Below are 21,166 nucleotides of genomic sequence, written 5' to 3' on the forward strand. Positions count from 1 at the left end.
AAACAAGAGTGCTACGCTGATTAGTGCCTACGCTCCCACCATGACCAACCCAGATGACATTAAAGACAAGTTCTATGAAGAACTCGACGCCCTCATCTCAGCAATCCCACAGTCAGAGAAGCTCATCGTTCTCGGGGACTTCAATGCCAGAGTAGGGACAGACTACCAAACCTGGGAAGGGATCATTGGAAGACACGGCACTGGCAAGTGTAACAACTACGGCCTTCTGCTCCTCAAGACGTGTGCCACACACGACCTTGTCATCACCAACACCCTGTTCCACCTACCCACCCGTAAGAAGACGTCATGGATGCACCCACGCTCGAAGCACTGGCATCTGATTGACTACATCATCACCAGGAAGAGGGACAGGATGGATGTCAGAGTGACGAGAGCCATGTGTGGCGCCGACTGCCGGACCAACCACCGTCTCATTGTGTCCAAGTTCAGGCTTCGCATTCTGCCCATGAGAAGACCCCAAGGGCAGAAGACTGCAAAGAGGCTGAATGTCTCCAAGCTGAAAAGCAGCAGGGTTGCAGCAGAATTCGTCGATGACCTTGAAGGCAGACTGCCAGACACACCACAGGATGACGGGACCAGCATTGAGGAACAGTGGACGGCCTTCAGAGACGCTGTCTACACTACCGCCCTCGAACATCTCGGACCAGCAACCCGAAGAAACCAAGACTGGTTCGATGAGAATGATGAAGAAATACAGGCACTACTAACGGAGAAACATCAACATTACAGAGCGCATCAGAACGACCTCACGTCGCTAGCCAAGAAAGATGCCTTTACCAACGCAAGAAGAAAGGTGCAGAAAAAACTTCGCGAGATGCAGGACAGCTGGTTCAGCAAGAAGGCCGATGAAATCCAGGGCTATGAAGACAGCCACGACATAAAGCGCTTCTATGATGCACTTAAGGCTGTATACGGACCCCAGTCCTCCGGCTCCTCACCCCTCCTCAACGCAGATGAGGCGCAGCTGCTGACAGAGAAGAAGCAGATTCTGGATCGGTGGGCTGAGCACTTTAACAACGTCCTTAACCGCCCTGCCGACATCAACGACGAGGCCATTGCCCGCCTGCCCCAGGTAGAGATCAACAAGAACCTCGACACCCTCCCCACAGTAGATGAAGTCAGGAAGGCAGTGAAGCAACTCTTCTGTGGCAAAGCACCAGGACCCGATGCAATCCCTGCTGAGGTATACAAAGCAGGAGGCCCTGTCACAATGCAAAAGCTGACTGTACTCTTCCAGTCCATGTGAAAAAAGGGACAGGTCCCGCAACAGCTGAAAGATGCCAGCATAGTCCACATCTACAAGAGGAAAGGCAACCGCCAGTCTTGTGACAACCACTGAGGCATCTCCCTCTTGTCCATTGCGGGGAAGATTCTGGCCCGCGTCCTGCTCAACCGCCTTCTCCAACATCTTGAGCAAGGTCTGCTCCCAGAAAGCCAGTGCGGCTTCCGTGCTGAATGTGGGACCGCGGACATGATTTTTGCTGCGCACCAACTCCAGGAAAAATGCCAGGAGCAACACAGCAACCTCTTCGTGACCTATGTCGATCTAACCAAGGCTTTCGATACGGTCAGCAGAGAAGGCTTGTGGAAGATCATGGAGAAGTTTGGCTGCCCCAGCAAGTTCATCACAATCGTCTGGCAGTTCCACGACGGTATGATGGTGAAAGTTCTGGATGATGGCGACGAGTCGGAGGCCTTCCCAGTGACAAATGGCGTCAAACAAGGCTGCGTTCTTGCCCCGACTCTGTTCAGTATGGTATTCTCTGCCATGCTGACAGATGCCTTCCGTAACTATGAAGAAGGAATCCATGTCAGATACAGGACTGACGGCAGGTTGTTCAACCTTAGGCGCCTTCAGGAAGTTACAAAGGTGCAAAAGACTGTCATCAGAGACTTCTTGTTTGCTGATGACTGCGCACTCAACACCAGCACAGAGCAGGAGATGCAGCGTGAAATGGACTGCTTCTCACAAGCCTGCGACAACTTCGGTCTCACTATCAGCACTAAAAAGACCCAAGTTATGTACCAGCCTGCCCCAGGAAAGCCATACCAGGAGCCACGCATCACGGTGAAGGGCCAGAACCTCCAGGCAGTCGACAACTTCACCTACCTGGGCAGCATACTCGCTCGCGCAGTGAACATACGACACTGAGGTCAACAACAGGATTGCCAAAGCCAGAGCCGCCTTTGGGAGACTCCGTGAGAACGTCTGGGAGCGGAGAGGACTCAGCCTTACCACCAAGCTGAAGGTCTACTGTGCAGTGGTCCTTACCACCCTCCTTTACGCCAGCGAGACCTGGACTGTCTACAGCAGACACACCAAACAGCTCAACCACTTTCATCTGAGCTGTCTCCACAGACTCCTCCACATCAGGTGGCAGGACAAAGTCCCCGATACGGAAATCCTGGAACGAGCTGGGCTCTGCAAGGTCTACACCCTCCTGCTGAAAGCCCAAGCCAGGTGGGCTGGACATGTGGTCAGAATGCCAGACAGCCGATTGCCTAAGCAGTTGCTGTACGGAGAACTGTGTCAGGGCAAGCGCACAGTCGGGGGGCAGAAGAAACGTTACAAATACTGCCTCAAAGTGTCCCTCAAAGGCCTGGGTGTCGACATCAACATGTGGGAGACGCTTGCCCTCGACCGTCCAGCTTGGCGCAGCAAGATCACCACAGGAGCCCGTGCAGCTGAAGTCAGGCGCATCATCGAGGCGCAACGAAAGCGTGCTGTGCGCAAGGCCTGAGCAGCATCCACTGCCACGACAGCACCCACCCACTTGTGTCCCACATGTGGGCGAGCCTTCAAGGCCCGGATTGGCCTCATCAGTCACCTCCGGACCCACAGCCACCAATCTCCCATTTGACTTTGAAGCCATGGTCATCTTCGACTATGAAGGACGAACAACAACAACAACACAGTCCAGACTCACGCTTTTTTTTCCTCTGGTTCTGAATTTCTCTGCAGATATGGGCAGATCTATCTTCATATAAGATGAAGCAAAGTTTATCAATGTGTTCAGAATGAAAACCTTGTCAAGAGACATCCTTCATGCTGATGATAATGCACTATTTATGCAGATAGAAGATCAATGCTCACACGGGGACCTTCTTTCTCAGGTCTGTAGCACATTATTTTCTCACTCTAAGTGAGAAAAAAAATGTAGACAAAGGGCATTGCAATGCTTCTTCCCCAATATCTGGCTTGGCAACAGTCAATAAATTTTGTTGCCTTGGGTATGTCCTACGAGACACTTCCCTCATTGAAAGACACAGAATGTCCAATGTTTCTTGGTCTTCATCCTATTGCAAAACTCCCTTTGTTCTCTCCACATGTTCCCCTTCTTTGCACCTTGAAATTTCTCTTGGTTTTCTTTTAAACTTTTCTCAGTTCTGGTAAAGGTCATCAACCCAAAGTGTTCACTTTGTTTCCTCGCCTCTAACGATGCCTGGCAACAGTCAACAAATGTTGTCACCCTGTAATGTTTCCAACAATGTCTGTTTCTTTTTCAAATTTTTGTCTCCACCTTGCAAGTCTCCAATTTGGGACTCACCATTTAATTAAATGGGTACTTACCCTAAGTGTGCAAATGAACCAACTATGCTCTAGGGGATAAATTCATATTCTGAAGACTTACCTGACTTGTCTGGCTGCCTCCAGTAAACAAGGGACCAATGAAATCTGAGCTGTTTTTTCCTGCTCTGTTGTTTGTGCATCAGGCAACTCCTTTGACTCTGTGATCCAGCTCAGCATGAGCTCCTTGTCTAAGTCAAAGAGTTTATCAACCACCTCACCGATCTTTCCCAATAAGTCAGCTGACCACAAAACAAAATCAAAAAACATGAGTTTTACAAAACTTTGTGAGTCAAATTACTCCATTGTAACTACACTCAACACAGTCTTGGTCAACATATGGTAATGATAACCTAGAAATGTTAAGATCTGAGTATCACACACTAGACCGTGTGTGATACCACCACTGTACAGAGAAGAACACAAGCCTATAAGAACATACAATGTGGCAGCAGAATTACGCCATTTGGTCCATCAAGCCCGCTCCACTATTCCATCATAGCTGATTTACTATTCCTCCCAACCTCATTCTCTCGCCTTCTACCTTTGACATCCTTACTAATCAAGAACCTATCAATCAGAGATACATTTAAATCTCTGCTCTGAACATACTCAATAACAAGGGATGTCCTTGGATTCTGAGGCTGTGCCCTCAGGTCCTAGATTTCCCCACTATAGGAAATAACCTCTCCACATTTACTTTACCTAGGCCTTTCGATATTCAGTAGGTTTCAATGAGATCCCTCTCTCATTCTTCTAAACTCCAGCAAGTACAGGTCCAGAGCCATTAAATACTCCTCATACGTTAACCATTTCATGCCAGGGATCATTCTTGTGAACCTCTTCTGGACGCTTTCCAGTGCCAGCACATTCTTTCTTAGATAAGGAGCCCAAACATGCTCACAATATTCCAAGTGCAGTCTGACCAATGCCTTATAAAGCTTCATTACTACATCCTTGCTTTTATATTCTAGTCCTCTTGAAATGAATGCCAACATTGTCTTTGCCTTCCTTATCACAAAATCAGCTGCAAGTTAACCTTTAGGGAATCTGATACAAGGACTCCAAAGTCTATTTGTACACCTGATTTCTGAATTCGCTCCATTTAGAAAATAGTCTACACCTTTACTCTGTCTATGAAGTGCATCACCATACACCTTCCTGCACTCTATTCCATCTCCCACTTCTTTGCCCATTCTCCTAATCTGCCCTAGTCCTTCTGCAGACTCTCTGCTTCAACACCACCTGCCCCTCCACCGATTATTGTATTGTCTACAAACTTAGCCACAATAGTAATCAATTGCATCAGACAGATCACTGACATATAACTTGAAAAGAAACAGTACTAGCACTGACTTCTGCAGAACATCACCAGTCACAGGTATCCAAACAGAAAAGGCCTCCCTTATTCACACTCTTTACTCATTACCAGTCAGCCAATCTTCTATCCATACTAGTATCTTTCCTGTTATACCATTGGCTCTTATCTTGTTTAGCAGTCTCATGTGCACCACCCTGTCAAAGGCCGCCTGAAAATTCAAGTAAACAACATCCACTGACTCTCCCTTGTCTTTCCGGACTGTTAGTTCCAAAAGAATTCCAACAGATTTGTAAGGCAAAATTTCCCCTTCCGACTTCAGCCTATTTCATGTTTCTTCAAGTATCCTGAAACCTCATCCTTAATAACGGACTCCAACATCTTCTTAATCATTGAAGTCATGCTAACTGGCCTAAAATTCCCCCTGCCTCCAGTGTCCTTTTCCAGTGGTCCAATACCCACTCTTGCCTCTCTTTTACTCTTTATATACCTGAGAAAAACTTTTGGCATCTTCCTTTGTATTACTGGCTTGCTTACCTTCATATTACATCTTTTTTCTCCTTAATGTTTTTTTGGTTGCCTTCTGCTGGTTTTGAAAAGCTTTACAATTCTCCAACTTCCCACTAATTTTAGCAAAATGATATGCCCTGTATTTTGCTTTTATACTATCGTTTGGCTTTGCTTGTCAGCCAGTTGCTCATCCTCCCTTTAGGATAATACTTCGTCTTTGGGATATATCATCATGTGCCTTCCAAATTGCTCCTAGAACTTCAGCATTGCAGCTCTGCCATCATCCCTGTTAGTGTAGCCTTCCAATCAACTTTGGCCAGATTCTTTCTCACGCCTTGGTAATTCCCTTTACTCCACTGTATTACTAAATTAATTTATCTCCTCCCCCTTAAACTGCAGGGTGAATTCTATTGTATTATGATCACTGCCTTCTAAGGGTTCCTTTACCTTAACCTCCCTAATCAAATCTGGTTCATTATACAACAACCAATCCAGAATTGTCTTTCCCCTAGTAGGCTCAACCTCAAGCTGCTTGAAAAAGTCAACTCTAATTCCTTCTCTTGGGATTCAGGTTTCTTGATCTTCTCAATCTTCTCCAACTACTTGCATATTGAAATCCCCCATGACTATTGTAACATTGCCCTTTTTACATGTCTTTTCAATCTCCTGTTGTAATTTGTATCCCACGTCCAGGCTACTGCTAGGAAGCCTGTATATAACTCCCATCAAGGTTTTTTTTTTAAACCCTTGCAGTTTCTTAACTCTACCCATAAGGATTCTACATCTTCAGAGAAATAGAAGCAGAAATAAACTATTAGGCCCTTCAAAGCTGCTCCACTATTTACTATGATTGTGACTGGTAGATAGCGGTCTCAGCTCCTCTTCTGTCCCATACCCCTCCATCCTTTGATGCAAGAAGTATTTATCCACCTCCACTTTAAACACTTTCAAAGAACTAGCTTCCACCAGTGCTGAGCAGAGAATTCTAGCGATCCATCATCCTCTGCAAGAAGAGATTTCTACATAGTTTTAAATAGCTGGCCCTTATCTTGTAGTAATGGCCTCTTGTTCTAGCTATCCCAATACTGAAAAATTCATAACATTGACCTTGTCAAGCCCCCTGAAGATCTTCCGTGTTTGAACTGGGTTGTCCCTCATTCTTTTAAACACCAAGGAATCCAGGTCCAACTACATGTTATCCCTGGTGAAACCATTTTGTACAGCCTCCAATGTTACTGTATCTTTTTTAAAAGGGAGTACCCAAACTGAAAGCAGCATGCCAGGAGATGCTTCAACAATGCTTTACATCAGCAATAAAACAAGTCAAAATGCTTAACTCAAAGGTTAAGGGTGCCAAAAGTTACAGGTAGAAGGCAGGAGAATGGGGTTGAGATGGGTTGAACTACTTGGACCTGCCTGTTAGCTTTTCGTGACTCAAGCACTAAAACCCTCTATACTTCACTCACTTGCAGCTTCTCTCCACCTATGTAATAATGTACCTTTTGAATTCTGTTACCAATGTGCAGAACCTCACACTTCCCCACATTAAACTCCATTCATCATTCTTTTACCCAAACACTCAGGAAAAACTTGAACCTAAACAATATCTTTCATAGGACATCCCAAACACTTTGCCAGTGAAGTACTTCTGAAATTCAGTCAATGATGAAGTGCAAGAATCACATAACTGATGTAATGTAAGAACTGCATCAATTTGATTGCCCATAAGAAGTCTCACATACAATGATGACCTCCAGGTACTGCCTGAGGGACACTTGGCAGAATTCCCTCGCTGTGTTTCATGTGAGGAGGCAGCTTGGATTTAAATACAACTTTCAAAAGAAATCACTCTAACATTGCACTGCACTAAAATGTCAGCTTAGATTTTGTGGTCTGTGGATTAAAATGTAAACATAATAGTGATTGGGCAATATCATTGAACTACAGCTCACTGATGCTGGGAATTTCTCAAGCAAAAGTTGCATTAGACCATCCTTCTCCATTTTACAATTTCAGATGCATCCAAATAATGCATCATATTCTCCTACTGAACAACTATTTTACCACCCCACTCTGAAAATCTCAGCCAAGGGTGTATATTCTTTCTTAAGCTGTGAGAAACTAAAAACAAGACTAATGATAACAAATTCTTCCTTTGCATTCTTTCTTGCTAGTTTGTGTGCAAGTAATAACAACCACTTACCATTTGTGGAGCTCTGCATTATGAAGCATACATTGTCCTGAACAGCAGGTTGCTTACGGATTCGGTCAACCCAGATGGTGGCAACATCTGGCTGAGAAAGACAGGTTAGTATTAACCTGCCAAAGAGAAATGGTTACCTTACTATTTACCATCGTGGAAAAGCCACTTTTTCTGTCAATGCACCCTACTATTTCAGCCTACTGTAATTAATGGTAAATGTGTAAATATCACCACTCCCTGCAAAGCTCAAAGGTGCGGACCATCTATTGAAAGGAAGGAATTTAATTTCACTGTTTTTGTGTATAACAATTAACAGTGCAGTCACTTTTACATTTCATAGAATTTTTGTGTGAACCACTATCAATAAAAACCATCAACCACTTGCAATGAATAAATCACGGCAGCTGCCACAAGTTGAAAAGCATACTGGCAATGGCATTGCCAAATACCCTATCTTTAATATCCTGGGGAGGGCGAGGGGGCAGGTCCCATTAATCAGATACTCAGCTGCACCAGTCACATAAATACAAAGGCTTAAGAACAGGTCAGAGACCTGCGTCGAGTGACTAACCTCCTAACACCCAAAGGCCTTTCCATGATCAACAAGGAACAATTCAGAAGTGTGACAGAATATCCTCCACTTGGTAAAATGAGTATGCTACTCTCAAGTAATTTGACATTCAGGGCAAAGCAGCCTGTGAATGGTATCCCATCAACTCTAAACATTTATTCCCTTCACCTCTGGTCAAAAGTGGCTGCAGAGTTTATCACTTACAAAATGCCCGGGGTACTTCAACAGTACCTCCCAACCCACAAACGTGTTGGTTGCGTTGTTCTGCTGGACATCAACGTCATGCTATGTTGGTGCCAGAATGTGCGGGCTACCCACACCAGCACATCCTGTGTGCTGTTAACACACAAGCGACACATTTCACTGTCATTTGTTTTGATGTACATGTGGTGATTAAATCTGAATCCGATTAAGGACAAAGGCTGGAGGCACATGAAAACACCACTTCCTCCAAGTTCTCTCTAAGACATACACCTCCTGATTTGGAAATACCCCCAGCCCTTCATTGTCACTGGGTTTAAATCCTGGAACTCCCTACCTACAGCATTGTGGAAGTACCTTTGCCAGGAGGACTGCAGTGATTCAAGATCAGCGCTCACTACCAACTACCAAAAGCAATTAGCGGTGGGGAATAAATTCTGGTCTTGCCTGCAATACCCAGATCCTGAAACTGAACGTATAAAACAACTGGCAAACAGGTTCAGAACAGTCAGACACTGGATCCAATGTGCAAAGGTAAATTAAGAAATGATTCAAGTAACACACACACAAAATGCTGGAGGAACGCAGCACGCTAGGCAGCATCTATGGAAAAGAACAAGACCTTTCATTAGGACTGGAAAAAAAGAGATGAGGAGTCAGAGTCAGGAGGTGGAGGGAGGGGAGGAAGAAACACAAGGTAATAGGTGAAATCTGAAGAAGGGGTGAAGTAAAGAGCTGGGAAGAGGTGGCCATTGACCAATATGACCAACATAGGTGCTTGGCGAAGCTGTCTCCCAATCTACCTTGAGTCTCACCGATATACAGGAGGCCACACCAGGAGCACCAGACACAGTATATCACTGCAACAGACTCACAGGTGAAGTGTTGCCTCACCTGGAAGGACTGTTTGGAGCCCTGCATGGTGTGTAGGGAGGTAGTGTACGGGCAGGTGTAGTACTTGTTCTACTTACCAGGATAAGTGCCAGGAGGGAGATCAGTGGGGAGGGATGAATGGACAAGGGAGTCATGTAGGAAGCAATCCCTGTGGAAAGCAGAAAGTGGGGGATGGGGGGAGAGGCAGATTTTCTCTTGTTTGTAAAAAATTATTCAGCTATGAAGTAATTAAGCAACATACAATTTCTGTAACTCTAATACTCAGAATAATACAGCAACATATAGCTACTTACCTGCTGGTCTCCAAGAGAGTTGGTGGGTCAGAATCTCCCAGTAGCAACAGTAGTACCTCTCTGTGACATGTAAGAAACAGACCACCAGTTCAGACCCCTTAACCTCAAATCAAAGGAGCATATAATTTTCCATAAATGAATTTAACATCAAAGGCAATGCTAGGCTTATTTTGCTACCTTGGCTTCATGATTACAAAAACCAATTCAGATCCAAAGCAGCAAAGAGGCAGCTTCAAAATAAACAAGATTCAAGATTGTTTAATGTAATTTCCTATCCACAAGTGTAAGGAGAACAAAATAATTATTACTCCTGATCCAATGCAGCACAAAAAAAACGGAAGATAAAGAACACAATAATACTAAAAAAAAACCACAATAAATATAAATACATAAGATAGATTATATACATAGATTGATTCTATGTCTATAAAGTGACACTAGACTGTACATAAGGTGACTGATAGGAAATAATAAAGTAGTGGTCGAGTTATTGAGTGGAGGTGTTGATCTGTCTTATGGCTTGGGGAAAATAACTGTTTTTAAGTCTGGTGGTCCTGGCATGGATGCTACATAGCCTCCCCCCAGATGAGAGTGGGACAAACAGTCATGAGCAGGGTGTGCCGGATCCTTCATGATGTTACTGGCCCTTTCCCAGCATCTTCGATGGCAGGTAGGCTGGTGCCAGTGATGTATTGTGCAGGTTTGACTAACCACTGCAGAGCCTTCCTGTCCTCCACAGTTCAGTTTCCATTACCAAACAGTGACGCAGCTTGTTAGGATGCTCTCCACTGTGCATCTGTAAATGACACAAGTATGGATGTGCAAAGTCCAGCTCTCTCAGCCCCCTCAGAAAGTAGAGGTGTTGGTGAGCTGTCCTGACTGCATAGGATGTGTTCTGGGACCATGCAAGGTTGAATGTGGTGTTAATTCCCAGGAGTTTGAAAGTGCTTGCAGTTTCTATTGCTACGTCTCCAAGGTAAAGAGGGGTGCGAGTCCTCCTGAAGTCGATAACCATCTCCTTTGTCTTGTTGACAATAAGGAAGTGATTATTTGCCTGGCCCCAGGCCTCAAGTTCTTCCACCTCCTCTCTGTAGGCTCCCTCCTCATTGTTGGTGAAGAGCTACAGTCATGTCATCAGTAAATTTCAAAGCTCAAAGTAAAATTTATTATCTGAGTCCATACATGTCACCACATACAACACTGAGATTCTTTTTCTTAGCAAATCTATAGAACAGTAACTGTCAACAGGATCAATGGCCATCAAACTGGGTAAATGCTGATATAAATAAATAACGAGCATGAAGTAACAAGATAAAGACGCCTTAAAGTGTGATCACTGGTTGTGGGAACGCCAGAAGTAGAATGAGTGTAGTTATCCTATTTTGTTCAAGAGCCTGATGCTTGAAGGGTAGCAACTGTTCTTGAACTTGGTGGTGCAAGTCCTGAAGCACTTATACCTTCTATCTGATGGCAGCAACGAGAAACAAGCATGGCTGGGTGGTGACGATCTTCGGCAATGGATGCTGCTTTTCTACAGCAATGTTTCATATAGATATGCTCAATGACGATGTGACTGCTTGGGTGTTTGGCCATGCAGTCAAGTGTGAAGAAAGTGTACAGCAATGGGCTCAGTACACAGTCCTGGGGGGGGGGGGGCACCCATGTTGAGAATCATGGGGAGAGAGGAGCAGTTCTACATCCTGACTATCTGAGATCCGTTGGTTAGGAAGCCCAACACCCACTTGTGTGTATAGACAGACGAGTAGGAGTTTGTTCACCTGGAACTGTGGGAAAATAGTGTTGAATGCCAAATTAAAATCCAGAAACAACATTCTGACACAAGTTTTCTTGTTTCCTAGATGTGTCAGGACCAGATGAATGACAGATGCTATGCCATCTGTAGTAGAGTGGTCTTGCCAATAAGCATATCGGTGAGTGTCCAATGAGGCAGGAACGGATGTTTTGGTAAGTGCCATTATCAACCATCTTAAGTACTTCAGGATGATTGACATCAGTGCCATTGGTCATAAGTCATTTAGTTCTGAATGTGTAGGGTTCTTTGGTACAGGGATAATAGTGGCTGATTTCAAGCAGCCTGAATGAGTGAAGTGTTGAAGATGTCTGTGAAGGTGTCAGTGAGTTGCTGTGTACACTCCCTGAGTACTCTGTCTGGGATGTTGTCTGGCCCAGCTGCCTTATTTGAGTTTACTCTCTGCGGATTCCTTTTCACATCTACAGCTGTGACAGATTGGAGGTTGTTCACCTGCGAGAGAGGTAGCTTTCGTGGCAGACGCTGTCTTGCATACCTCAAACATCTGCCAGATGATCCGTTCAAAGTGATCCTGAAGCATAGAGATTGCCTCATTAGGCCATACAGTGATTGGTTGATTAGTTTCTTCATTTTCAGCAGCAGTCAGTATGCTGGGATTAACATTATGGAGATGTGGTCAGAGAGGCCAAGATAAGAGTGTGGGATGGCTTTGTAAGTACCGTGTGTGTTTGTATAAACATGGTCCAGTCTGATCCCCTAGTGGCCATGGTAACATATTGGTGGAATTTGGGTAAAATGGCCTGCCGGTTAACATGATTGAAATCTCCTTCAATTATGAAGAGACTGTCTAGTTGCTTGTTTTGTAAAAAGATGATGATAATGTAAAGCACTTCCAATGCATCCTTGGGACTCGAGCTCGGCGGGTATGTATGTAGACAGTGGTGATGAACACAACAGTAAACTCCCTGAGCAGATAATGTGGCCAGCATTCAAGAGTTTGTGCATCAACCTTTGTTAATGTACAGTACACACAGATTTCATCTCCTTTGCATTTCTCCGAAAGGGAGTTCCTGCCTGTGCAGAACAGTCATCCCATCAAGTTGAAACACCAAGTCACAAAGTTTTATCAACTACGTACAAAATGCAGTGCTTCTATGCATCATTTCTCAAACTGGAAGTGCAATATTATAGAACGCCAGCCTGACTAGGTTAATATGCCATAATCCTGTAAGATTATGTAGATTCATTGAATTTAATATGGTACACGCTCAATCATTAAGCTCATCGAGTCTATTTCAGTGTCATACCACACACTAAAATAGTCACTATTAATACTTCTGTACTCTTCAAAATCAACCAATTACATGCAATTGTCACTATACACTAGCCACCAGGAACTCCCAGATGTGACAAAAGAAATAAATTAGGACTACAGATCCTCCTATTCCATCCCAACATTGTGTCACAACATTCACGCAGATATGGGTCTTCCCAAGCCCATGCTAAATTGCTTGTGCATTTTTTATTCTGCACAACATACCTACCAGTAAATGGATTTCGACAACTCAATCTCTAAAGGCAAAGAATGCCACAAAAAATTTATCCTATCTGGGCTAGAAATGAAGTTTTGTCCCAAAAGTGGACAAGTTGAGTTTTAAAAAGGTATTTACATGTTATGTTGCTTTCACAAAGTAGTTTTGTTTTAAATAACATAACTATGAAGGAAATCCTTACAACGCAACCAAATTTAATGACATTTTTCAACTGGACAACAGTAGCAGAATTTATTGATGCACAGTCTATCCATAATGTAGAAGGCATTTTTTGGGTGGATATGTGGAATACAACTCCATGCAGTTCATGTTACTTCATAAAGTGACTTGTATATGACTGCTGAAAAGTAAAGAACAATTTATTTGGTGTACAATCAATCATTCCATGAGGCTTCCATTTATCAGAAATACCTATGATCTACTTTGTATACAAGGAGACAGGAACACAGGAAAGGAATTGGATGCACTAAAATGAGGATTTATCCAGTTTCCCCAAAACCCCATTATGACAGCAAGGATTAATAATATTAGTGATGTGTTGCAATAAAATGCAGCACTGTAAGCCTACCAGTACTTACACAAGATTATCATTGTTGGTGACTGACTGACAAGTTTCCTTGTAACAAACCATGTTGCCCAGGATACCAACACAGATCTCCTAATCTCAAAGAAAAGTCATATTATCAAATTTCACAGTACTACTGATAAAAAGTAAGTATGACATGGCCATTTAGTTGATAGCCGTTCTTTCTACAGAATACGTACAACTTTTTCCACCATTTATCTCTGAAGAAAAAAATCTGTATAAATGCAGTAAAGACAATGGGGCAAGTCATACTTACCTATCTTAGCTAGCTGTTTCAAGAGGTCAGCTATGTCCTTCTGCAAATCAGCACATTTGTAACTTCAATAGTTGCGCATTACTTTGCAGAGGTATGGAACACACTGAGCACACCACCAAGTTCAAAATTGATTGTGCATCATCCTGGGCTGAGGGGTCAGGGTCAGAATTCCTATCTAGTCACAAACCCATTCAAAAGTTAAGTGATTTGGGACTTCTTTTATTTTCATTTTAATTTAAAGCAGTTTAATGTATTTGTAAAGTATTTACTTGCAATTATATGTATTTCAAATGTTTCAGAACACCTTTGATATCAGGCATATTTAGAGGCAACTGAAAAATTCTTCATCAGCATGAACTGTCAGAGGGCCTTCAGGGCTGCCCACGGCAAGGCCTCAGGTTTCATCACCACACTGCTCACAAACTACTTTGATACATAGGACAGCTTTAATAGCAAAGCCCCGAAAACACTGGGTGTTTCACTATAAAAGATAAGTGTTACCACAGGGGACATAACTGAGACACAGGTCACCTTAAGTCAAATTTAGGCAATAGTACAAAATTCAGGCAATACCATCTACCTTCAGTATCACCAAAAACAGAATACCCATACAATATTTGCCCAATATCATTAATTATTTTCCCAATGAGATAAACGTGTGACTCATTTTAAGCAGCTTTTTCTTCTGGGAGCCTACTCCATTGAAATGCTATGAGACTGACAGGCATTCAGTTTATATCCAGATCTTTTAATGAGTCACTTATGGATATAATCCTATCAATATTTTAAAGGACAAGATTGTTACAGAGAGAAGATACTTTGACAGTAAGATAGTTACAGTGGACATTATTCTGCCCATAACTATCTGCTTACTGAAAGAACTTGAAGAGGTGCTCATCATGCATCAGCCAAGATTGCCCTCTGAACGCTTCCATGATAAGGGCAAACCAGACTTCTTTCTGATCCTGAACACCAATTTGTCATTTTGCATCAGCCAATTAGCTAATCATGGAACAGTGAAATGGGAATTACATCTTATTATAAAGTAGAAACCTGTACCCTTAAATGATAATTATTACTAACATGATTGGAGTGAGTATCATTATAAACTACATCACAATGCTGTGAGTAATAGTATAATAGCTACCTTCATTACTGTATTTTAATTGCCAAGTCACCTACTCAGCCACAGCAAAACTGACAAAACTATAACAAACCCAATAATGTGAGTGTGCACAATTGCCTACAGAATTCAGTGTAAGGTTGTAATAGAGCAAGATACAACGCTGGGATTAACCGTGAACCTTCTATACAATTCACTTACCGTCAATCGAGGACACTTAGATTTACCAATGATCCCTAATAAGATGCCTGTAACATTGAATTCCTGAAGAAATAGAGCAACCTCCTGCAACACAACAACAAATTTTACATTAGCAGGCTGTAGTGAAACACAATGGATTCTGGTTAATAGGGCCATCGGTTAATCGGGGCAGCCACTTATTTGGGACAACACTTAAAAATTAAAATCCAATCAAAAAATAGTCAAGATTCCTTTCGCTTCTTTGGGACACTATGGCATTTAAATGGAAGAGAAGACTGCTGCAGAAGTTTCTAACTAGCGTCAGTTGTGTGCACTTGTGTGGCCATTAAAAGCCATACTGTGCTTACTGCAAAGTTTTTAATTAGCACCAGTTGTGTGTGTTTGTGTTCAAAAAGCAGTGATTTTTCTCACCAACAGTTGGCAAGAAATAAGCAGTAAGTCAACTTGGAACTGCTTTGCTAACTGTGGTTTTAAGCATTCAGGTTTGGGAGATGCTGGAAATGGCCATGAGTGAAAATGAAACAATTACACTACTTCAACAAGCTCGGGACCATGAAGAATTTGAAGGTATCGACAATCATCTTGAATGTTATAATGAAAATGAAGAACTGGAGGGTGCAATCATCAAAATGGGCCTATATTATGGACCACCTAACAGCCCTCGGGATTTAGAAGAACAAATCTGTAGAGAGATCGTAGACTGTTGCAAGAAACTGAAGGTTGTTATAGTAGATGATTTAACTTTCCACATATTGACCGGGACTCCCATACTGTAAAAGGACTAGATGGGATACAGTTGGTCCAATATGTTCAGAAAAGTCTCCTTAACCAGTACGTAGAAATCCCAACAAGAGTGTGCTCAATACTAGATCTGCTATTAGGGAATGAGAAAGGGCAGGTGACAGAAGTTTGTGTCAAGGAACACTTTGCATCATAATGCCTTTAGTTTCAAAGTAAATATGGAAAAGGATAGGTCTGGTCTGTGGGTTGTGATTCTAAATTGGAGAAAGGGCAATTTTGATGATATCAGAAAGGATCTGGCAAGTGTGGATTGGGACAGGCTGTTTTCTGGCACAGATATGCTTAGTAAGTGGAGGCCTTCAAAAGTGAAATTTTCAGAGTACATAGCTTGTATGTGCCTTTCAGAATAAATGGTAAAGATAATAGGTTTAGGGAACGCAAACAACAGAAATTCTGCAGATGCTGGAAATTCAAGCAACACACATCAAAGTTGCTGGTGAACGCAGCAGGCCAGGCAGCATCTCTAGGAAGAGGTACAGTCGACGTTTCAGGCCGAGACCCTTCGTCAGGACTGTACCTCTTCCTAGAGATGCTGCCTGGCCTGTTGCTTTCACCAGCAACTTTGAGGTTTAGGGAACCTTTGTTTTCAAGAGATATTGAGGTCCTGGTTAAGAAATAAAAGGAGGTGCATAGCAGGTATTGGCAGGTAGGAGCAAATGAAGTACTTGAGTATGAGAAATGCAAGAGAACACTTAAGAATGAAATCAGTAGGGGTAAAAGGCGCCATGAGGTTGCTCTAGCAGACAAGGTGAAGGGCTTCTACCATTACGTTAAAGAGCAAAATTAGTCCTCTGGAAGATCAGAATGGTAACCTATGCACGGAGTGAAAAGAGATAGGTCGGGGGAGATCTTAAATGGATTTTTTGCTCCTTTATTTACTAGGGAGATGGACACAGAGTCTTTAGAAGTGAGGCACAGAAGCAGTGAGGTCATGGACCCTATACAGATTACAGAGGTGGTGTTTGTTGTCTTGAGGCAAATTAGAGTGGTTAGATTCAGAAGGCCTGACAAAGTGTTCTCTCCGACCCTGAGGGAGGCAAGTGCAGAAACGTAGGGGTCCTTGCAGAAATATTTAAATCATCCTTAGCAACAGAGTACTGGAAGATAGCTAATGTTGTTCCGCTGTTTAAGAAGGGCTCTAAGAATAAGCTAGGAAGTTATAAACTAGTAAGCCTGACATCAGTAGTGGAAAAGTTACTGAAAGGTACTCTCAGGGAATGGATATACAAGTATTTGGAGAGACAGGGACTGATTAGGGATAGTCAGCATGTCTTTGTGCATGGTAGATCATATCTAACCAATCATGTAGATTTTTTCAAGGAAGTTACCAGGAAAGTGATGGAACAAGGCAGTGGATGTTGTCTACGTGGACACTAGCAAGGCATTTAACAAGTTCCTGCATGGGAGGTTGGTCAGGAAAGTTCAGTCATTTTCCATTCAAGATGAGGTAGTAAAATGAATTAGACATTGGCTTTGTGGGAGAAGTGGTAATAGACGGTTGCCTCACTGACTGGAGGCCTGTGACTAGTGGAGTGCTATGTGGATTGGTGCTGTGTCCATTGTTGTTTGTCATCTAGATCAATGATCTGGATGATAATGTGGTTAATTGGATCAGCAAACTTGTGAATGACACCAAGATTGGCAGTGCAATGGACAACAAGGAAGACTGTCAGAGCTTGCAGCAGGATCTGGACCAGACGAAAATGTAAGCTGAAAAATAGCGGATGAAATTAAATGCAGACAAATGCAAGGTGTTGCACTTTAGTAGGACCAACCAGAGTAGGTCTTACACAGTGAAAGGTAGGGTATTATGGAGTGCAGCAGAACAAAGGGTTCAGGGAGTACAGGTCCATAATTCACTGTAAGTGGCAGCACAGGTAGATAGGGTCATAAAAAATGCTTCTGGCACATTGGGCTTCATAATTCAAAGTACTGAGAACAGGAGACGGGATGTTATATTAAAGTTGTGTAAGACATTGGTGAGGCCTAACCTAAAGTATTGTGTGTAATTTTGGTCACCTACCTACTGGAAAGATGCAAGTAAGGTTGAAAAAGTACAGAGAAAATTTACAATGATGTTGCAGGTCTGGAGGACTGAGTTATAAGGAAAGATTGAGTAGGTTAGGACTTTATTCCTTGGAACATAGAAGACTGAGGAGAAATTTGACAGAAGTATGCAAAATTATGAAGGGTATAGATAGAGTAAATGCAAGCAGGCTTTTTCCACTAATGCTGAGTGGGAGTACAACTAGAGGTCATGGGTTAAGGGTGAAAGCTGAAAAGTTTAAGGGGAACATGAGGGGAAACCTCTTCACTCAGAGGGTTATGAGAGCATGGAACAAGCTGCCAGTGTAGGTGGTGCAGGTGAGCTCAATTTCAATGTTTAAGAGCAGTTTGGATAGGTACATGGATAGTGGGGGTATGGACGGCTATGGTCTGGGTATAGTAAAACTAAGCGGTTTAAATGGTTCAGCATGGATTAGATAGGCCAAAGGGCCTGTTTCTGTGCTGTACTTTTCTATAACCCTATGACTCTAAAAACATTGCGTAATCAGTCCACTAGGTGTCTGAATTGATTTTGTTCGTTTGCAGTTAATCAAAAGAACATGGCAGTATACACTGGATGAATTTCTCTGTCAATTAGGAACAACAGTTTTATAGTACTGTAGTAATAACGTTAGTGCTCCAATTTGTTCTGTATTTCATTTAAATACACAATTAGTTACTCAGTTAAACAGTAGCTTGTCATTTTTATATGTTTTTGACTATTTGCATGAAACTTTGGCTAATTTGAACAGCCACTTAATTGGGCCAAAATGTACTGGTCCCGATAAAGTCTCAATTAACCAGAATCCACTATCTATCCATGTCAGTAGTCTTCCAGTGTCCAACATTGAAATGTAGATGACCACACACTCAAAAATCAGTAAGCAATTATACAACGTGAAACAGTGTGACAACTACGCTTGATGCTTTTCTGTCTAAATAGCCAGACTAATATAACAAGGGCCAGAATCAGAATTGGGTTTATTATCACCAGCACGTGTTGTGAAATATGTTAACTTGGCAACAGCAGTTCAATGCAATACATAATATAGAAGAACAAATAAAGTAAATCAATTACAGTATATGTATATTGAACAGATTAAAAATCGTACAAAAACAGATACAATATATATTTAAAAAGTGAGGTAGTGTTCATGGGTTCAATGTCTTTTTAGGAATCGGATGGCAGAGGGGAAGAAGCTGTTCCTGAATTGCTGAGTGTGTGCCTTCAGGCTTCTGTACCTCCTCCCTGGTGGTAACAATAAGAAAAGGGCATGCCCTGGTTGCTGGGGCCCTTAGATAATGGATGCTGCTTTTCTGAGACACCGTTCCTTGAAGATGTTATGGGTACTTTGTAGGCTAGTACCCAAGATGGAGCTGACTAAATTTACAACCCTCTGTAGCTTCTTTCGGTCCTGTGCAGTGTTTTCCCCACCCCCATACCAGACAGTGATGCAGCCTGTAGAACGCTTTCTACGGTACACCTATAGAAGTTTTTGAGTGTTTTTGTTGACATACCAGATGTCTTCAAACTCATAATGAAGTATAGTCGCTGTCTTGCCTCCATTATAGTTGCATCGGTAAGTTGAGACCAGGTTAAGTCTTCAGAGATCTTGACACCCAGGAACTTGAAACTGCTCACTCTCTCCAATCCTGATCCCTCTATGAGGATTGGTATGTTTTCCTTCGTCTTACCCTTCCTGAAGTCCACAATCAGCTCTTTCGGCTTACTGACGTTGAGTGCAAGGTTGATGCTGCAACACCATTCTGTTCGTTGGTATATTTCACTCCTGTACACCTTCTCGCCACCATCTGAGATTCCACCAACAATGGTTGTATTATCAGTAAATTATAGATGGCATTTGAGCTATGCCTAACCACATAGTCATGGGTATAAAGAGAGTAGAGCAGTGGGCTAAGCACACACCCGAGGTGCACCAGTGTTGATCGTCAGCTAGGAGGAGATGTTGTCACCAATCCGCACAGATTGTGGTCTTCCGGTTAGGAAGTCGAGAGTCCAATTGCAGAGGGAAGTACAGAGGCCTAGGTTCTGTAACTTATCAATCAGGATTGTGGAAATGCTGGTGTTAAATACTGAGCTATAGTCGATGAACAGCATCCTGACAAAGGTGTCTGTATTGTCCAGGTGGTCTAAGGCCGTGTGAAGAGCCATTGAGATTGCGTCTCCCTTTGACCTAGTGTGGCAACAGGCAAATTGCAGTGGGTCCAGGTCCTTGCTGAGGCAGATTTTGCAGCACATTTTGCTAGCATTAATTACACTTCATAAAAAGTCAGAGGCACTGAAGACATACAATTGGAAAACTCAACTTAGCGGCCATTAAACTTTGCTTGAATGAAAAGTGTGCTGCAATAGCAGAATAAACTTTCTACATTACTGCTGCATTCAGAATAAAACTCCTTGACATTTCATTGTGCTACATTACTGAGAGAAAAATACAAATTCTTGAGATCCCCTTTCTACAGGGAATCTAAAAAAACATGAAAATTAAAAAATCAGGTGCAAATCAGGTGTTTTAAGTATGTAATGTTATTATTCACCTCTGAAGCAAGATAATCTATGTTCCGTACCTATTCTGGTAATCTATGTTCCGTACCTATTCTGGTATCTGTCCCCCACTTTTCCTTTGCTACATCGATGACTGCATTGGCACTGCTTCCTGCAGGCATGCTGAGCTCGTTGACTTTATTAACTTTGCCTCCAACTTTCACCCTGCCCTCAAGTTTACCTGGTCCGTTTCCGACACCTCCCTCCCCTTCCTAGATCTTTCTGTCTCTATCTCTGGAGACAGCTTATCTACTGATGTCTACTATAAGCCTACTGACTCTCACAGCTATCTGGACTATTCCTCTTCTCACCCTGTCTCTTGCAAAAATGCCATCCCCTTCTCGCAATTCCTCCGTCTCCGCCGCATCTGCTCTCAGGATGTGGCTTTTCATTCTAGGACGAGGGAGATGTCCTACTTTTTTAAAGAAAGGGGCTTCCCTTCCCCCACCATCAACCCTGCTCTCAAACGCATCTCCCCCATTTCACGCACATCTGCTCCCACTCCATCCTCCCGCCACCCCACTAGGAATAGTGTTCCCCTGGTCCTCACCTACCACCCCACCAGCCTCCGGGTCCAACATATTATTCTCCGTAACTTCCGCCACCTCCAACGGGATCCCACCACTAAGCACATCTTCCCCCCCCCCGCCCCCCCCCCGCATTCCACAGGGATCACTCCCTACG

The 21,166-nt window shown here is 43.0% G+C and overlaps 1 protein-coding gene across 1 annotated transcript in view; it reads right to left on the minus strand.

The window, feature by feature from the left end:
* The window catches only part of saal1 (serum amyloid A-like 1), a 45,445-nt gene that overhangs the window by 16,289 nt on the left and 7,990 nt on the right, over positions 1 to 21,166 (minus strand). The window contains exons 4-8 of the mRNA XM_072272326.1: positions 15,070 to 15,153; positions 13,482 to 13,561; positions 9,580 to 9,639; positions 7,621 to 7,736; positions 3,654 to 3,831 (exon numbers count right to left, since the gene is read on the minus strand). Coding sequence (XP_072128427.1) covers positions 3,654 to 3,831; positions 7,621 to 7,736; positions 9,580 to 9,639; positions 13,482 to 13,561; positions 15,070 to 15,153 — 518 coding nt within the window. The remainder of the gene's footprint in view (positions 1 to 3,653; positions 3,832 to 7,620; positions 7,737 to 9,579; positions 9,640 to 13,481; positions 13,562 to 15,069; positions 15,154 to 21,166) is intronic.

The sequence above is a fragment of the Mobula birostris genome, chromosome 11, assembly GCF_030028105.1.
Source record: "Mobula birostris isolate sMobBir1 chromosome 11, sMobBir1.hap1, whole genome shotgun sequence".
NCBI lineage: Eukaryota > Metazoa > Chordata > Chondrichthyes > Myliobatiformes > Myliobatidae > Mobula > Mobula birostris.